The sequence below is a fragment of the Myripristis murdjan genome, chromosome 16 (genome assembly GCF_902150065.1).
Source record: "Myripristis murdjan chromosome 16, fMyrMur1.1, whole genome shotgun sequence".
NCBI classification, from domain to species: Eukaryota; Metazoa; Chordata; class Actinopteri; order Holocentriformes; family Holocentridae; genus Myripristis; species Myripristis murdjan.
The window spans coordinates 34,484,671-34,499,445 of record NC_043995.1 but is presented as its reverse complement, the minus strand read 5'-3'; the positions used below and the strand labels follow the sequence as shown (position 1 = coordinate 34,499,445).

General features: G+C 44.9%; 2 protein-coding genes across 2 annotated transcripts in view; one reads left to right on the top strand and one right to left on the bottom strand.

Moving 5' to 3' along the window:
- Positions 1–486: 486 nt before the first annotated feature.
- s100v1 (S100 calcium binding protein V1) lies at positions 487–4,364 on the bottom strand. Its single transcript, XM_030072706.1, has 3 exons — positions 4,338–4,364; positions 1,779–1,907; positions 487–886 (listed from the first exon to the last, which is right to left on the bottom strand). The coding sequence occupies exons 1-3, from the start codon at positions 4,347–4,349 to the stop codon at positions 716–718; spliced, it is 312 nt and encodes a 103-aa protein (XP_029928566.1). The 5' UTR covers positions 4,350–4,364; the 3' UTR covers positions 487–715.
- Positions 4,365–10,594: 6,230 nt separating this feature from the next.
- dcst1 (DC-STAMP domain containing 1) overlaps positions 10,595–14,775 on the top strand; it is a 16,942-nt gene continuing 12,761 nt past the window's right edge. The window contains exons 1-2 of the mRNA XM_030073217.1: positions 10,595–10,722; positions 12,073–12,135. Of these exons, the coding sequence (XP_029929077.1) occupies positions 10,595–10,722; positions 12,073–12,135 (191 nt within the window). The remainder of the gene's footprint in view (positions 10,723–12,072; positions 12,136–14,775) is intronic.

The following is a 14,775-nucleotide window of genomic DNA, read 5'->3' as shown; positions in this document are numbered from 1 at the left end:
TGTTTTCTCTTTTCTTTTCTTTCTCTTTTCTAATTTTTGTATTTTTGCCAGCCAGTGTCATATGACAAGGCCCAGCTGGTGTGTAGCTCACATGTTTTTCATGGTCCTGGTGTTTTCTCACTTCTTGTTGCCTCACAGAAATAAAGTCAGAGCTCTTGATTTATTTTTTGGGTGTCGGTCTTTATTGCTTTTTCTTGTTTTGTGTTACAGCTTTGTGAGTGACTGCTCTTTTCATTTTGCCAAATAAAACTGGCATGGAACCGTTCTCTAATCCAAACGTTCCCAACGGTTCTCCATGCTGGAACCCTCATGTTAACCCTAGAGGAAACCACCAATTAGTCTGTGAGGTAAAATAAAGCTGTCAGTCAGCGTTGACACAATGAGAGAGCAGAGACAGTAAAACCTGTGTGGAGCTCGAGACTGAAGAGTCTTCACCTGTTCACTGAACACACACACACAACATTTCCTTCTATGAAAAGCTCAGAGTTTTATTAACAAACACAACAGGAACGTGCGGCCGCGTGGCTCCGGAGCCGAGGACGCTGTGCGTGATGACCTGCGGGGGGCGCCGTCACACCCAAGCAACATCACCCTTTAACATCTGAAACAAAAATAAAATGTGATTTGTGTGAGTCCTGTGTGCCGCTCGCCCTCCCCTCTCTCGGGACGTCCCGCGCCAAGCCTCAGCGGGTGGTGTTTCTTCTTCGCTGGTGCCTCACTGCAGCAGGCAGCTGCACTTGACGCTCTTGTCCTTGTGCAGCAGCTGGAACTGCTGGCCGGCCAGCTGCTGGACCAGAGTCCAGAAGTTCTCGAAGGAGATGCTCTGGCCGCTCTGCACGCCCATGTGCTGGAGGACCTGAGAGAGGCCGTCCTCGCTATCCAGCGTCTGCAGGACACACACACACACGCGCACACACACACACACGCACACGCACGCACGCACGCACACACACACACACACACACAAACACACACAAACACATACACACACACACATTGAGGCGCTGCACACACTGTACAAAACCAGACAAAATTCACTGCCTAATTTTATTTTTTATTTTATTAATATTATTATTGCTGGATGGTAATTGTCTTGTAATTTCAGCCCTGCTGGACCACAGGACCACCTGGATGCTCCTGCCCTGTCCTGACCAGGACAGCAGCTCACCTGAACGTGATGAAGACGCTGATGAAGAAGCAGCAGCTGAGAAAACATGGAGCTCCACTCTTTTTTTCACTTAAGCTGTAATTTGGTCAAAAGCTCAGCAGAACAAAGGCTTTTCATATTTCCACTGTCAGATACAATTTTGGAGACTTGGATTCTGCAGTCCAGCAGAGTGACAAGACTGATGCATCATGGGAGCAGGGCTGAGCTGGCAGGTTTTGGCCACTAGAGGGCAGCAGCTGCAGGTCTTTCCTTCACCAGGTGAGGCTGATGCCACAGGTAGGGTAGCTGCCTGTGAGGTGTTTTTGTTTTTGATGGACAGCTTTCTGGTCATTTTTGGCTTGTTTTTTTTTTTATATTTTTCTTATAAATTCCTACTGTTTGTTTACAAATTGTGATGTAGTTTTCTTGTTTTTTTTCTACAATATGGGAACATAACCCCCCGATTGGCTGAGGAGGGCGGGGCCCTGTGGCTCTGCATCTCCCAGCAACATCGCCTCAACACCTGCAAACAGTCCGACAGGTGTGTGGACAGGTGTGTGTGTGTGTGTGTGTGTGTGTGTGTGTGTGTATGATCTATATGTGTGTGTGTGTGTGTGTGTGTGTGTGGTACCTCTGCGAAGCTCGGCAGCTGTTTGCTCATCATGGTCTGGAACTGGCTGCTGCTCATGGTCGGCTTGTCGTCGGCAGCGCTGTGGAACTCCGTCACGAGAGTGTTGATGGCCAGCTCCAGATCTGAGTACTGACACAGCACACACTCACTGACAGTCTACTGACAGTCCACTGACAGTCCACTGACTGTCTACTGACAGCTCTACTGACTGTCTACTGACAGTCCACTGACAGTCTACTGACAGTCTACTGACAGCTCTACTAACTGTCTACTGACAGTCTACTGACAGTCTACTGACAGTCTACTGACAACTCTACTGACAGCTCTACTGACAGTCTACTGACAGTCTACTGACAGCTCTACTGACTGTCTACTGACAGCTCTACTCACAGCTCTACTCACAGCTCTACTGACTGTCTACTCACAGCTCTACTGACAGCTCTACTGACTGTCGACTGACAGCTCTACTCACAGCTCTACTGACAGCTCTACTCACAGCTCTACTGACTGTCTACTGACAGCTCTACTCACAGCTCTACTCACAGCTCTACTGACTGTCTACTCACAGCTCTACTGACAGCTCTACTGACTGTCGACTGACAGTCTACTGAGGGGAGCACCCAGCTGTTTTAATGTTTTTTATTCAAAAAGCTCTAAAAAACTAAAAAACGAAAAACTTGTTTTTCTTGTTTTTCTTGTGTTTCTTGTGTTTCCTGTTTTCCTTGTTTTCCTTGTTTTTCTTGTGTTTCTTGTGTTTAGGGTTAGGGTTAGGGTTCTCCAGGGTTAAATGACTTGAAAAGTGAATTTGTTTTCACTAAGAAACAAAAAAGTTCGAGTTTCCCGCCCTGCTGTGGCAGCACAGCTGGTGTCGAGCGGCGTCGGCGGGTAGGTCATGTGACACGTTCTGTCAGAGGTTTTTATGGTTAATGAAAACGTAATAACTAAAACTACATGTGAAACAACATTTTCACCAATGAAATTAAAACAGAGATGAGGCTTTACAAAAAAGCTTATTAATGGAAACTGTGTTGTGTGTTTACAAAACTAAAATAATCTCAAATTGTGGAGAAAATGTCTTTAGTTTTGGTCTGTCAGTTTATTTAGTTGTTCAGTGAAGACACTTTTTAAAATGTTCTGATGTTTTGCTGAGTTTTTGTTAAACAATAAAAACTTCTTCTTGCCTTTTGGAGTCTCACTCTGACAAACAGCCCATATAACAAAAAATACCAAAACTAATAAAAGCTAAAACTGAGCATTTTCAAAAAACAAAAAGGCTTCGAGGCCGAAACACGGCGCTGCTCGCTCCCGAGTCACGACCCAAACACACTCTGCTGTTTGATGCTGCCTGTTTTCTCTGAAACTGGGTTTGCCAAGTTGTCTAGTTTTTGTTTGTTTGTTTGTTTGTTTGTTTGTTTTGCTTAATTTCAGGTCATTTTTTTAGAAACGTTCTACTTTTCTTTTTTGCTTATTTCTCTGATTTTTTTTTTTTTTTAAGATTTTTTTAAAATTAATTTTTCTAATTTCAAGTAATTTCTCTGGGCATTTTGTTGGTTTTATTTGGAAAGCGGACTGTTTCCTGCTTGGTGGAAGTGACCAGAGTCATAGAGCCGCTCAACAACAGCAACTCCATCTGTTTTTAACCTGCAGCGAAACATACCTGTGTGTGTGTGTGTGTGTGTGTGTGTGTGTGTGTGTGTGTGTGTGTGTGTGTGTGTGTGTATGTGAAGCAGGGTGTGGCTCAGCGAACCTTCCCTCAGCAAATAAAGACTACAAAAAAAAAAGAAAAACACTCCTGATCAGTCCGCTTTCCACTTCCTATTCAAGCCCGAAAACTTTACACACCTGAGACACACCGAGCCACACACACACACACACACACACACACACACACGGCAATAATAAAACGACAGAAACAGCTGAAACAAGCAGCTTTGACTCTGAGTGAGTTCACAGTGTGAGCGCGGCTGTGTGCAGGCCGCCGGGACTATTATGGGATGTAACATGAGATGAAAACACCGCGAGGGGCATAAAGTCACTGTAAACCCACTCACTGTTAACTATGATCAGAATATTATCAGAATATTATAGGAATGTTACGGAATATTATAAACTATTATAAAGTTCCCCCCAGAGTAGCCCGTCATTTTGGCGCGTGGTTAAACTTTAATCTGATTTAATCCCTGCACACTGACGTCATAACAAGCAGATGAACAGAATATTGTGCAGATGACATGTTCATATTCTCTACAAGTTTTTCTTTTTGAACTGAGTTTCTGCGTTTGAAGCTTCTGCGGAGTCTGCATGTCAAACCTCGCACTGAGTCAGTACAGACACTGTATTATATTATGTTATATTACATTACATTACATTATATGACATTATGTTGTGATCTCTGAGTTGGAGGTTAAAGGTGGTACAGAGCAGATGATCTGAGGCTCTGCACGAATATTTCCGTGTCTCCGCGCTTCAGTCTGATCACATGCATCGATCCATGATTAGTCCGTTCAGGTGAGCAGGAAAATGATAAAAAATAAAAAATAAAAAAACCATAGCTCTTACCTTGGTCGCCATTTGTGCCGCTTTGGTCTCCAGGTGAAGAAAAAAAGGAAGCAGGCTGGGAGAGAAACTTTTCTCCGTCAGAGTCCTCCCACCGCCGGAGAGGTTCCACCTTCCTGCTGGACACACACACACACACACACACACACACACACACACACACACACACACACACACACACACACGATCCTGCGCTGCTGGTGTGAATGACCAGCTTCTTTTCTTCAATGCAAACTCTGCTGAGCAGCTATGTTTTTTCTCCAAAATTTAAATGTTCAGTTAATGTTCAATAAATCATCATCATCATCATCATCATCATCATCATCAGTCCTTTATTTTATCCTCAGTGTGACTCTGATGGAAAGAGCTTTATTTTCAGAGCTGCAGAGATTAAGGCACGAACAAGACATACAAATATTTTTTAAAAGAAATGGAAAATGACAAAGAAACGATTGTTAAATAAATCATAAAAAACAAAGTGACACTGAAATAAAACAAGCCAACAACACGCCCCACCCCTTAGCCACACCCCACCCCTGTGGGGCTCTGGAGCCCCGCCCCCTGAGCCACATCCACCTGAGCCCTGCGCCCTGAGCCACACCCTCTGGAGCCCCGCCCCCTGAGCCACATCCACAGGAGCCCGCCCCCTGAGCCCCCTGTGTGTGTGCGTGTGTGATCAGCTTAAACAGTGAAGGTGACCAGGGCCGTGCCCAGACACTTTCAAGGGCCCGAGGCTAAAGCTCATGTGGGGCCCCTCATGTTTCCCCTGAACAGATCAGAAGGGTTCATTTGACTCTCCCAACAAAATCCACTTTAGCTATTTTGATTTTTTTTTTTTTTTTTTTTTACTTTTTGGGGAGAATGTGGTCAATTTATTTATATGTTTATTATTTATTTATATATTTTTAAATGGGTTTGCCAATTATCTAGTTCTTTTTGCTCATTTCCAGATATTTTTTCTTGAAACTTTTAAGAATTATCTTGTTACTTTGTTTTGATTTTCCAAAATGCTGCTGAGGCTGTGATGCTGCTGAGGCTGTGAGTCTGTGAGGCTGTGATGCTGCTGAGGCTGTGATGCTGCTGAGGCTGTGAGTCTGTGAGGCTGTGATGCTGCTGAGGCTGTGAGGCTGTGAGGCTGTGATGCTGTGATGCTGCTGAGGCTGTGATGCTGCTGAGGCTGCTGAGGCTGTGATGCTGTGAGGCTGTGAGGCTGTGATGCTGTGATGCTGCTGAGGCTGTGATGCTGCTGAGGCTGCTGAGGCTGTGATGCTGTGATGCTGCTGAGGCTGTGATGCTGCTGAGGCTGCTGAGGCTGTGATGCTGCTGAGTCTGTGAGGCTGTGATGCTGTGATGCTGCTGAGGCTGTGATGCTGCAGAGGCTGCTGAGGCTGTGATGCTGTGAGGCTGTGATGCTGTGATGCTGCTGAGGCTGTGATGCTGCAGAGGCTGTGAGGCTGTGATGCTGTGAGGCTGTGATGCTGTGATGCTGCTGAGGCTGTGATGCTGCAGAGGCTGCTGAGGCTGTGATGCTGTGAGGCTGTGAGGCTGTGAGGCTGTGAGGCTGTGATGCTGCAGAGGCTGCTGAGGCTGTGATGCTGTGAGGCTGTGAGGCTGTGAGGCTGTGAAGCTGTGATGCTGCAGAGGCTGCTGAGGCTGTGATGCTGTGAGGCTGTGAGGCTGTGAGGCTGTGATGCTGCAGAGGCTGCTGAGGCTGTGATGCTGTGATGCTGCTGAGGCTGCTGAGGCTGTGATGCTGTGATGCTGCTGAGGCTGTGATGCTGTGATGCTGTGATGCTGCTGAGGCTGTGATGCTGTGATGCTGTGATGCTGCTGAGGCTGTGATGCTGCTGAGGCTGTGAGGCTGTGAAGCTGCTGAGGCTGTGAGGCTGTGATGCTGCTGAGGCTGTGATGCTGCTGAGGCTGTGAGGCTGCTGAGGCTGTGAGGCTGTGATGCTGCTGAGGCTGTGAAGCTGTGAGGCTGTGATGCTGCTGAGGCTGTGAGGCTGTGAGGCTGTGATGCTGCTGAGGCTGTGAAGCTGTGAGGCTGTGATGCTGCTGAGGCTGTGAGGCTGTGAGGCTGTGATGCTGCTGAGGCTGCGATGCTGCTGAGGCTGCGATGCTGCTGAGGCTGTGAGGCTGTGAGGCTGTGATGCTGCTGAGGCTGTGATGCTGTGATGCTGCTGAGGCTGCTGAGGCTGTGAGGCTGCAGAGGCTGTGATGCTGCTGAGGCTGTGAGGCTGTGAGGCTGTGAGGCTGTGATGCTGCGATGCTGTGATGCTGCTGAGGCTGTGAGGCTGCTGAGGCTGTGAGGCTGTGATGCTGCTGAGGCTGTGAGGCTGTGAGGCTGTGAGGCTGTGAGGCTGCTGAGGCTGTGAGGCTGTGATTCTGCTGAGGCTGTGATGCTGCTGAGGCTGTGAGGCTGCGATGCTGCGATGCTGTGATGCTGCTGAGGCTGTGAGGCTGTGAGGCTGTGAGGCTGTGATGCTGTGAGGCTGTGAAGCTGTGAGGCTGTGAGGCTGTGAGGCTGTGAGGCTGTGATGCTGTGAGGCTGTGATGCTGCTGAGGCTGTGAAGCTGTGAGGCTGTGAGGCTGTGAGGCTGTGAGGCTGTGATGCTGCTGAGGCTGTGATGCTGCTGAGGCTGTGAAGCTGTGATGCTGTGAGGCTGTGATGCTGCTGAGGCTGTGATGCTGCTGAGGCTGTGAAGCTGTGAGGCTGTGATGCTGTGAGGCTGTGAAGCTGTGAGGCTGTGATGCTGTGAGGCTGTGAAGCTGTGAGGCTGTGAGGCTGTGAGGCTGTGATGCTGCTGAACCTTTTACTGGCGTCCTCCTTACCTCCGCCCACTGAGACAAAAAACAAAGGCAAAAGCCTCAGCACCGGAATGCTGATTTTGGCAGATAAACATGGAAATTCCTCGATAAAAAAGGAGATGCAGCTACAATAAAGAATGCGAATGTGTTTATTCATGGGTGAAACCGGTGGAGGGCGATTCACAGCGAGTGTTTTGTGAACTTTGTCAAAGTTATTTCTCCATCGTGCATGGAGGTGAGTATGAGATGAAGCGACACATGTCCTGTGAAACCCACAAGAAACGGCTCGCTCAGACAGAAACCTATGGCTCTATGGAAACATTCCTCCTGAAACATAAAGAAGACTGCCAAACAGACGAGGTAACAGCAGCCGAGATATTCAGCATTTACCACACAGTGCGGGTCATCAGCTAGCTCCGGTCTTTTTTTCAGACTCAGAGATTGCAAAAAAAAATTCTGGACATACAAAAGCTGTGGCCATAGTTACTGATGTGCAAGCACCGGCCTCTGTGCCGCCTCTTTGACAGTTGAGAACATGCACTTAATGTGTAAAAAAGCCGATACTCTAAATGTATATATTGTGATTTGAAATCACAGTATTTCACAAGCTCTGTGAAACTTGAGGTTTCTTTTTTGAATTTTTACAAGAAGATTTTTTTTAGTTTTTACAGGTATCATTTTCCTGTGACAAATGCATTTATTTCCCTTATGAATTGAAAAAGTTCCATTCAAGAAAAAAGTTATTGAAACCTCTCTGTGCAAAAGAAATGCAAAAAATAAATGCCCAATGCATAAATGTGCATACTGTGTGCAACCGAATCAAATTGTTGTTATTCACATTTATAAGCTTGGTGTCAATAGAAATGTTTATGTTTTAGAGTCAGATGGACATTGTTTAAAAATCTAGACTATGTTTCAGCAATGCAGTAATGTGTCCCACATTGTCCAACACAAACACACTCCTTGTCCCACATGCGGCTTGTCAGCATCTGTTCAGCGTACCTGAGAGGCTGCAGAGGCCGAGCGGGACGAGGCTGTGAAGGAACAGGAACCACGAGGAGGAGAAGCAGCAGCTTCTCGTTACTCTGCACCCACTTCTGTGTTCCTGCTTTGTCACAGACTGAAGTTCCTCCTGTGACTCACATCGGATGGCTTCATCTGTGTGTGTGTGTGTGTGTGTGTGTGTGTGTGTGTGTGTGTGTGTGATGTAGTCAGGCGTCATTTGTCATGCAAATCATCCTCAGCGTCACGTTCCCTCGGGGCTGCAGTGATGCAGGGGAGACCACACACATCGCTACGCTTTTAAATAAAATACATTTAATTAACCACAGTTCACCAAAAATACAATCTAGATGAGTATCAGTGGTTTCAGTAGTGAAAGTGATGGATGCAGGTGTGAACAAGTACTGTAGTCCAGATGCCAATCTTCCATGAATCCCAGTCCCGGGCATCAGGTTCTGGGGCTTGGTCCATTCTTTTTACTACACTGTCAATATTATATATATATATATATATATATATATATATACATATATATTGTCTATATTTACATAGGCTGTCTATATTTTTCTCTATATTTTTATATTTACTGCTTATATATATATATTATATTTATTACTTATTACACATATACTACTTACTTATATATAGGCTGTTTATTTATACTTATTATATATATACTATTTATATTTTTATTTATATTTTTATTTACATTTATATATGCTGTTTACATTTATTTACATATACTGTTTATAGTTTACATACTGTTTATATCCACACATACTGTTTATATATACTGTTTATACCTATATATATATATATATATATATATATATATATATATATATATATATATATATATATATATATATACATATATATATTTATATACTGTTATATATCTTATATATCTTATATCTTATATTCTATATTTACACTTCTTTTTCTGGTCTTTTTTTGGGGGGGGTTTTTTGGCTTATACCGGGACCTGAGTGCTAATTTCGTACCACTAGCATGTAAGTGTGAACTGGTATGACAATAAAGTTCCTTGAATCCTTGAATCCTTGAATCCTTGAATCAAGATCAATGTAATAGAATATAATCTAATAGAATATAATCTAACTGAAAATAACCCAACACCAAACAAACCCCTCCTGGCAGGGAGGAGAGAGAGAGCAGCTCCACTCAGCTCCTCTCTTATAGCAGAGAGCAGCAATCAGTGGAAACCTGTTCAGGTGAGGCTCATCCAGCTGGCCCACCTGGGCCTCTCACTGCAGGCCTCCTGCACAGGGAGAGCAGAGAAAACCCAGAAACCAACACGGGGGAGGGGTCATCACACAGTTTGGGACAGCTGGGTGGTCCCACAGGTGGTCCTGCTGGACTGGATTCAGACTCCAGGTGGTGAGTTTCCCCTCCCACCCCGGAGGAGGATGAAGATAAAACTCAGAAATAAAACTGAAGTAGTAAATTCATGTTTTCTTCTTTTTTCTTTAAGTGGTTTTAAATTTTATTGTCTCTGAACACCCAAAACCACTGGAGCTGTGATTGGCCCATGTGGCTTCATGGAGAGTGATGAGAAAACATCAGTGTGTGTGTGTGTGTGTGTGTGTGTGTGTGTGAGAGAGAGAGAGAGAGAGAGAGAGAGAGAGAGAGAGAGACACTTCACACTCATCAACACACAGACACAGGAGCTCCAGAGACACAAACACAGAAGTATAGCAGCTTCAGTTTCAGCAGGACAGAGGTTTGGCTGTCCCATGTCCAACACACACACACACACACACACACACACAGCTAGGCCTCAGTGTCGTGCAGGGGTCAACAACAATCGAGTTGGTGGATGATGACGGCATGGAATGAATCAAATGTATTCATAATTATTATTAGATATTTCAAAGTAAATTGCAATAAATATTAGAAACAATTTTGTGGTAACTGTCTTATGACTTTTGACTGGTTTCCTGCTTATTTTCAGGTCATTTCTTGGTAATTGGCTCACCACCTTCTTTGTCCTGTGTGTGAAATGAATGAAATGCGTGTGGATTCCTGTCATGTAATGAGGACGGGAGCAGCAGCAGGAGGGAAGCTGCAGGCTGTTTACTGACCAAACACGTCTGCTGACTCCGTGTTTGTCAGCTGAGTCTAAACAGTCCTCACTTGAAATGACCTCAGGAAATTTTGCGTAGTGTTCCTTTAAAGCGCACGGTAACCCTTTTCTTGATCCTAGTGGCTGATCTGCCTCTTTCTGCCTGTTTCAGCAGATTTATACTCGACTGGAAACAAGCAACCACAGTGACGATGTGACTGAAAGATGGAGATTCTGTTCTTTTCTATTCTATTCTATTCTATTCTAGTTCATGTATTAAAGTCTTTCCTCCAGCGACACACTGGCAGCTCGGCCCAGCTGAGGTCAGAGGTCAGAGGTCAAACAGATGTTTCCAGGCTGTGGAAACATGGCCGACAGCGGCGTCCTGGACCACCGCCCACACGCCCGGCCGGACCCCCGGCGCTCTGACAGAACAGCTGACAGCACCGCCTTAAATCAAACCATGGAACCTTTTGAGAGAATAGAAGGAAACCTGTATGTTTTGTGGGCGTGAGACTCGGACAGGCCGGAGACAGAGGCTGTGATTTGTTTTTCCAAAATAAGAAATGACCTCTTCCAGAAGACGATGCTAAGCTAACAGACTGAACAGAAACTGCATCAGAGCTAAACCAGAGCCTGCCCCGCCTCACAGCTGGTTTGGCTGCAGCAAACAGCTGCACGCAGGCTAACTTTCTGAAATTAAATGGTGAGAATTAAGAAATTTTAGTGACTGGTCCACAAGCCAAGAGAGCGCTGGCTCTGTCCAAACCTGGCAGCTCGGCCCCACAGGTCAGGTCAGAGGTCAGAGGTCACAGCCTCTCATTCATTTAAGGAATATTGCAAACGTATAGCCGTTCTTATCCCAACAAGATGCAGAGAAACTAGATAGCTAAACTGTATTTATCTTCAGCAGTTTAGTTAAGTGGTATGCTCTTTTCACGGGTCCTTCAGAAGAATCCACTGAGAAACTTCAGTTAATTCAGATCTTTAACCAGAACCAGAGAGCAGCTGAGTCCAGGCTGAGCTGAGCTGCAGCGCCCCCCTGTGGCTGTCAGGACCTGAAGCTCCTGCTGCTGGTTTCCAGGCTCTTCATGGTTTGGCTCCGGCCTGCATCACTGAGTCAGCTGACAGTTAGCTGACTGGTTTATAATCCTTCACGGCCTAACCTAACCTCTGATGCTGCTTTTTAAAATACAAACTGTCACATAAACAAGAGAATCATCAGCGAAGACGTTTTTAACTTTTCCTCCCCGAGGCTGGAGGAGCTGCAGCTCTGCAGACGATTTGAAACCACGACTGGAAACCGATTTATTCAACATCGACTGTATGTTTGTATGTTCTTTGTTTCTCTGAACAGACCAATCAGAGCCTCTGTAGGGCGGGACAAACATTGCTGACATCATCAAGTTGTGCCAGAACAAGAGAGATTGTAGCAGAAATCAGCTGTTTCATTTCCCATCAGCCCTCAGTGAGACATCAGGCGGAGGTCACCTGGAGGTCAGAGGTGAGGTGAGCGGGGGGCGGGGTTTAAATGGAACACACCTGTCCTGGTAGGCAGTCAGCCATGTTTTATTGATAGGTACAAACACCTGTCATCACAAATAATGAATAACTGCAATGCATTGTGGTTAAATGAACGCTGTAACATTTTTGGGCACAATCCTTCTCCTGACTTCCCCAGACTGAGACCAGATGTTGGACAGCGTCTCCTCCTCTGGAGACACAGCCCATCACGTGGACCTGAAACATGTCCAGGAATAGTTTTTTCAAACTCGGCTGGTTTGAGGAGCAGTCAGATGGTGGCGCTGTAACCTCTGATCACATTTCTCCTTCTGTCTGTCGCAGTGATCGTCACGCCGCTGGAGGCGGAGCTAACTCCTCCTGGCTAACGACTCCCACAGACCTCAGGTCGGGAAAAGGGGAATTTGACAAAAACGGTGGAATATTCCTTTAAGGCCCAGAGGTCACACACAAACAGCAGAGAAACAAAGCAAACAGTCAAACTGCTTATCTGCCTGCACACACACACACACACACACACACACACACACACACACACACACACACACACACTGCAGGACACTCCCTGTCTGCACACACACACACACACACACACACACTGCAGGACACTCCCTGTCTGCACACACACACACACACACACACACACACACACACACACACACACACAGCAGGATACACTATTTTAAAAAAGACAGTCCTCTGTCCTTGGCATCATGACACTGTTATAACAGATGTGGATGGACAGTTACAGCACTGTTATAGCACTACAGTTACAACACTGTTACAACACTACAGTTATAACACTGTTACAACACTACAGTTATAACACTGTTATAACACTACAGTTATAACAGTGTTATAACACTACAGTTATAACACTGTTATAACACTACAGTTATAACACTGTTATAACAGATGTGGATGGACAGTTACAGCACTGTTATAACTGTAGTGTTATAACAGTGTTATAACACTACAGTTATAACACTGTTATAACACTACAGTTATAACTGTAGTGTTGTAACTCTGCACAGTAATCAGACGTTCTCTCTGCAGACGTTCTCTCTGCAGACGTTCTCTCTGCTGACGTTCTCTCTGCAGACGTTCTCTCTGCTGACGTTCTCTCTGCAGACGTTCTCTCTGCAGACGTTCTCTCTGCAGGAGCTGGAACACCTGAGAGCGAGGCCTCGGCTCTGAGTTTGCAGCTGATTCATCACAACGTGGAAATTCATTCTTTACACGGACTGGTTGTTGAGCTGCTGTGGTGACGAGGATGATGAAGCTGCTGATTTGAGATCAGATTTTTATTCATTTTATTATCTTATATTTGTATTTGTAATAACCCATGGGTTAGGGTTAGGGTAATACTGCTGTTTTTTTGCCCGTGATAAATACTATAAATATTATCTGTATATACTGTTTATAGTGTAAATTATGCTTCATATCTTGCTATCCACTTTGCTGCTGTAATACGTGAAATTTCCCCACCATGGGACTAATAAAGGAATATCTTATCTTATCTTATCTTATGAAGTTGTTTGTATGGTTCTGGTCGGTGTGAGTGTTTTCAGGTCTGAGCCGCTCGCCTGGCTCAGGTGCTTGTTTGACTCGGTGACGAGGCAGGAAGTCAATAATTGTCTCGGGTGCTGTAGTTTATGGGTTTTAGTTTTGGGGAATAAAACAATCTGCCGCGTGACCCCTCCCTGCTGCAGCTCATATCAGCTTCTGTTTGCACAGAGAACAAAGCACCGCGCCCAAACCTCGGGCCGTCCCACGCCGCACCGCCACCCGCAGACACAATGTTTTTACAGGATTTTTGTCTGACAGTCAGGAACTATCAGCTCCATCCTGAGCGTCAGCCCGGCTCTCAGACTCTGATGCTTTTCTGCTTTTCCTGCAGCAGATTTCAGAGGGAACTCTGTACTTTTTCCTGCTGCGGCTGCAGTTCCTGGTTCCTGTGCAGAAGAAGCTTTTCCATGCAGAACACCAGACTGTTGGAGTGGAACCCACACAGTCAGTCCACTGCTGTCTACACAAATGTCCCCCCACAGGGCTGATTACTGGACCTCAAGGTGATGATGTGAAGCTTTATCTCAGCCAAAAAGGTCCATATGTTCCTACACAGTAAAATATATGCACCTTTACCTCTAAATGTTACAGTACAACATGAATGAAACTAATGAACTAATGAAAACCAGGTGTGGAAAAAAAGCATTTTAGTTAACTGACATAAAAATAAAAATGAAGCTTTACACAAAAAGATAACTAACTGAATGTGTGTTGTGTTTACAAACTGAACTACAGTAAATTCAGATTATGAAGAAAATGTCTAGTTTTGGTCTCCGTCAGCTGACCTGGTGGATGATCCTCTGCCGGCTCAGAAACACACCGTCAGCATCCACTGCCACACATACTACTACAACTACTGCAAATACTACTACAACTACTGCAAATACCACTACAACTACTGAAAATACTACTACAACTACAGCAAATACTACTACAACTACTGAAAATACTACTACAGCTACTGCAAATACCACTACAACTACTGAAAATACTACTACAACTACAGCAAATACTACTACAACTACAGCAAATACTACTACAACTACTGCAAATACTACTACAACTACAGCAAATACTACTACAACTACAGCAAATACTACTACAACTACTGCAAATACTACTACAACTACTGCAAATACCACTACAACTACTGAAAATACTACTACAACTACAGCAAATACTACTACAACTACTGAAAATACTACTACAACTACTGCAAATACCACTACAACTACTGAAAATACTACTACAACTACTGCAAATACTACTACAACTACAGCAAATACTACTACAACTACAGCAAATACTACTACAACTACTGCAAATACTACTACAACTACAGCAAATACTACTACAACTACTGCAAATACTACTACAACTACAGCAAATACTACTACAACTACAGCAAATACTACTACAACTACAGCAAATACTGCTACAACTACTGCAAATACTACT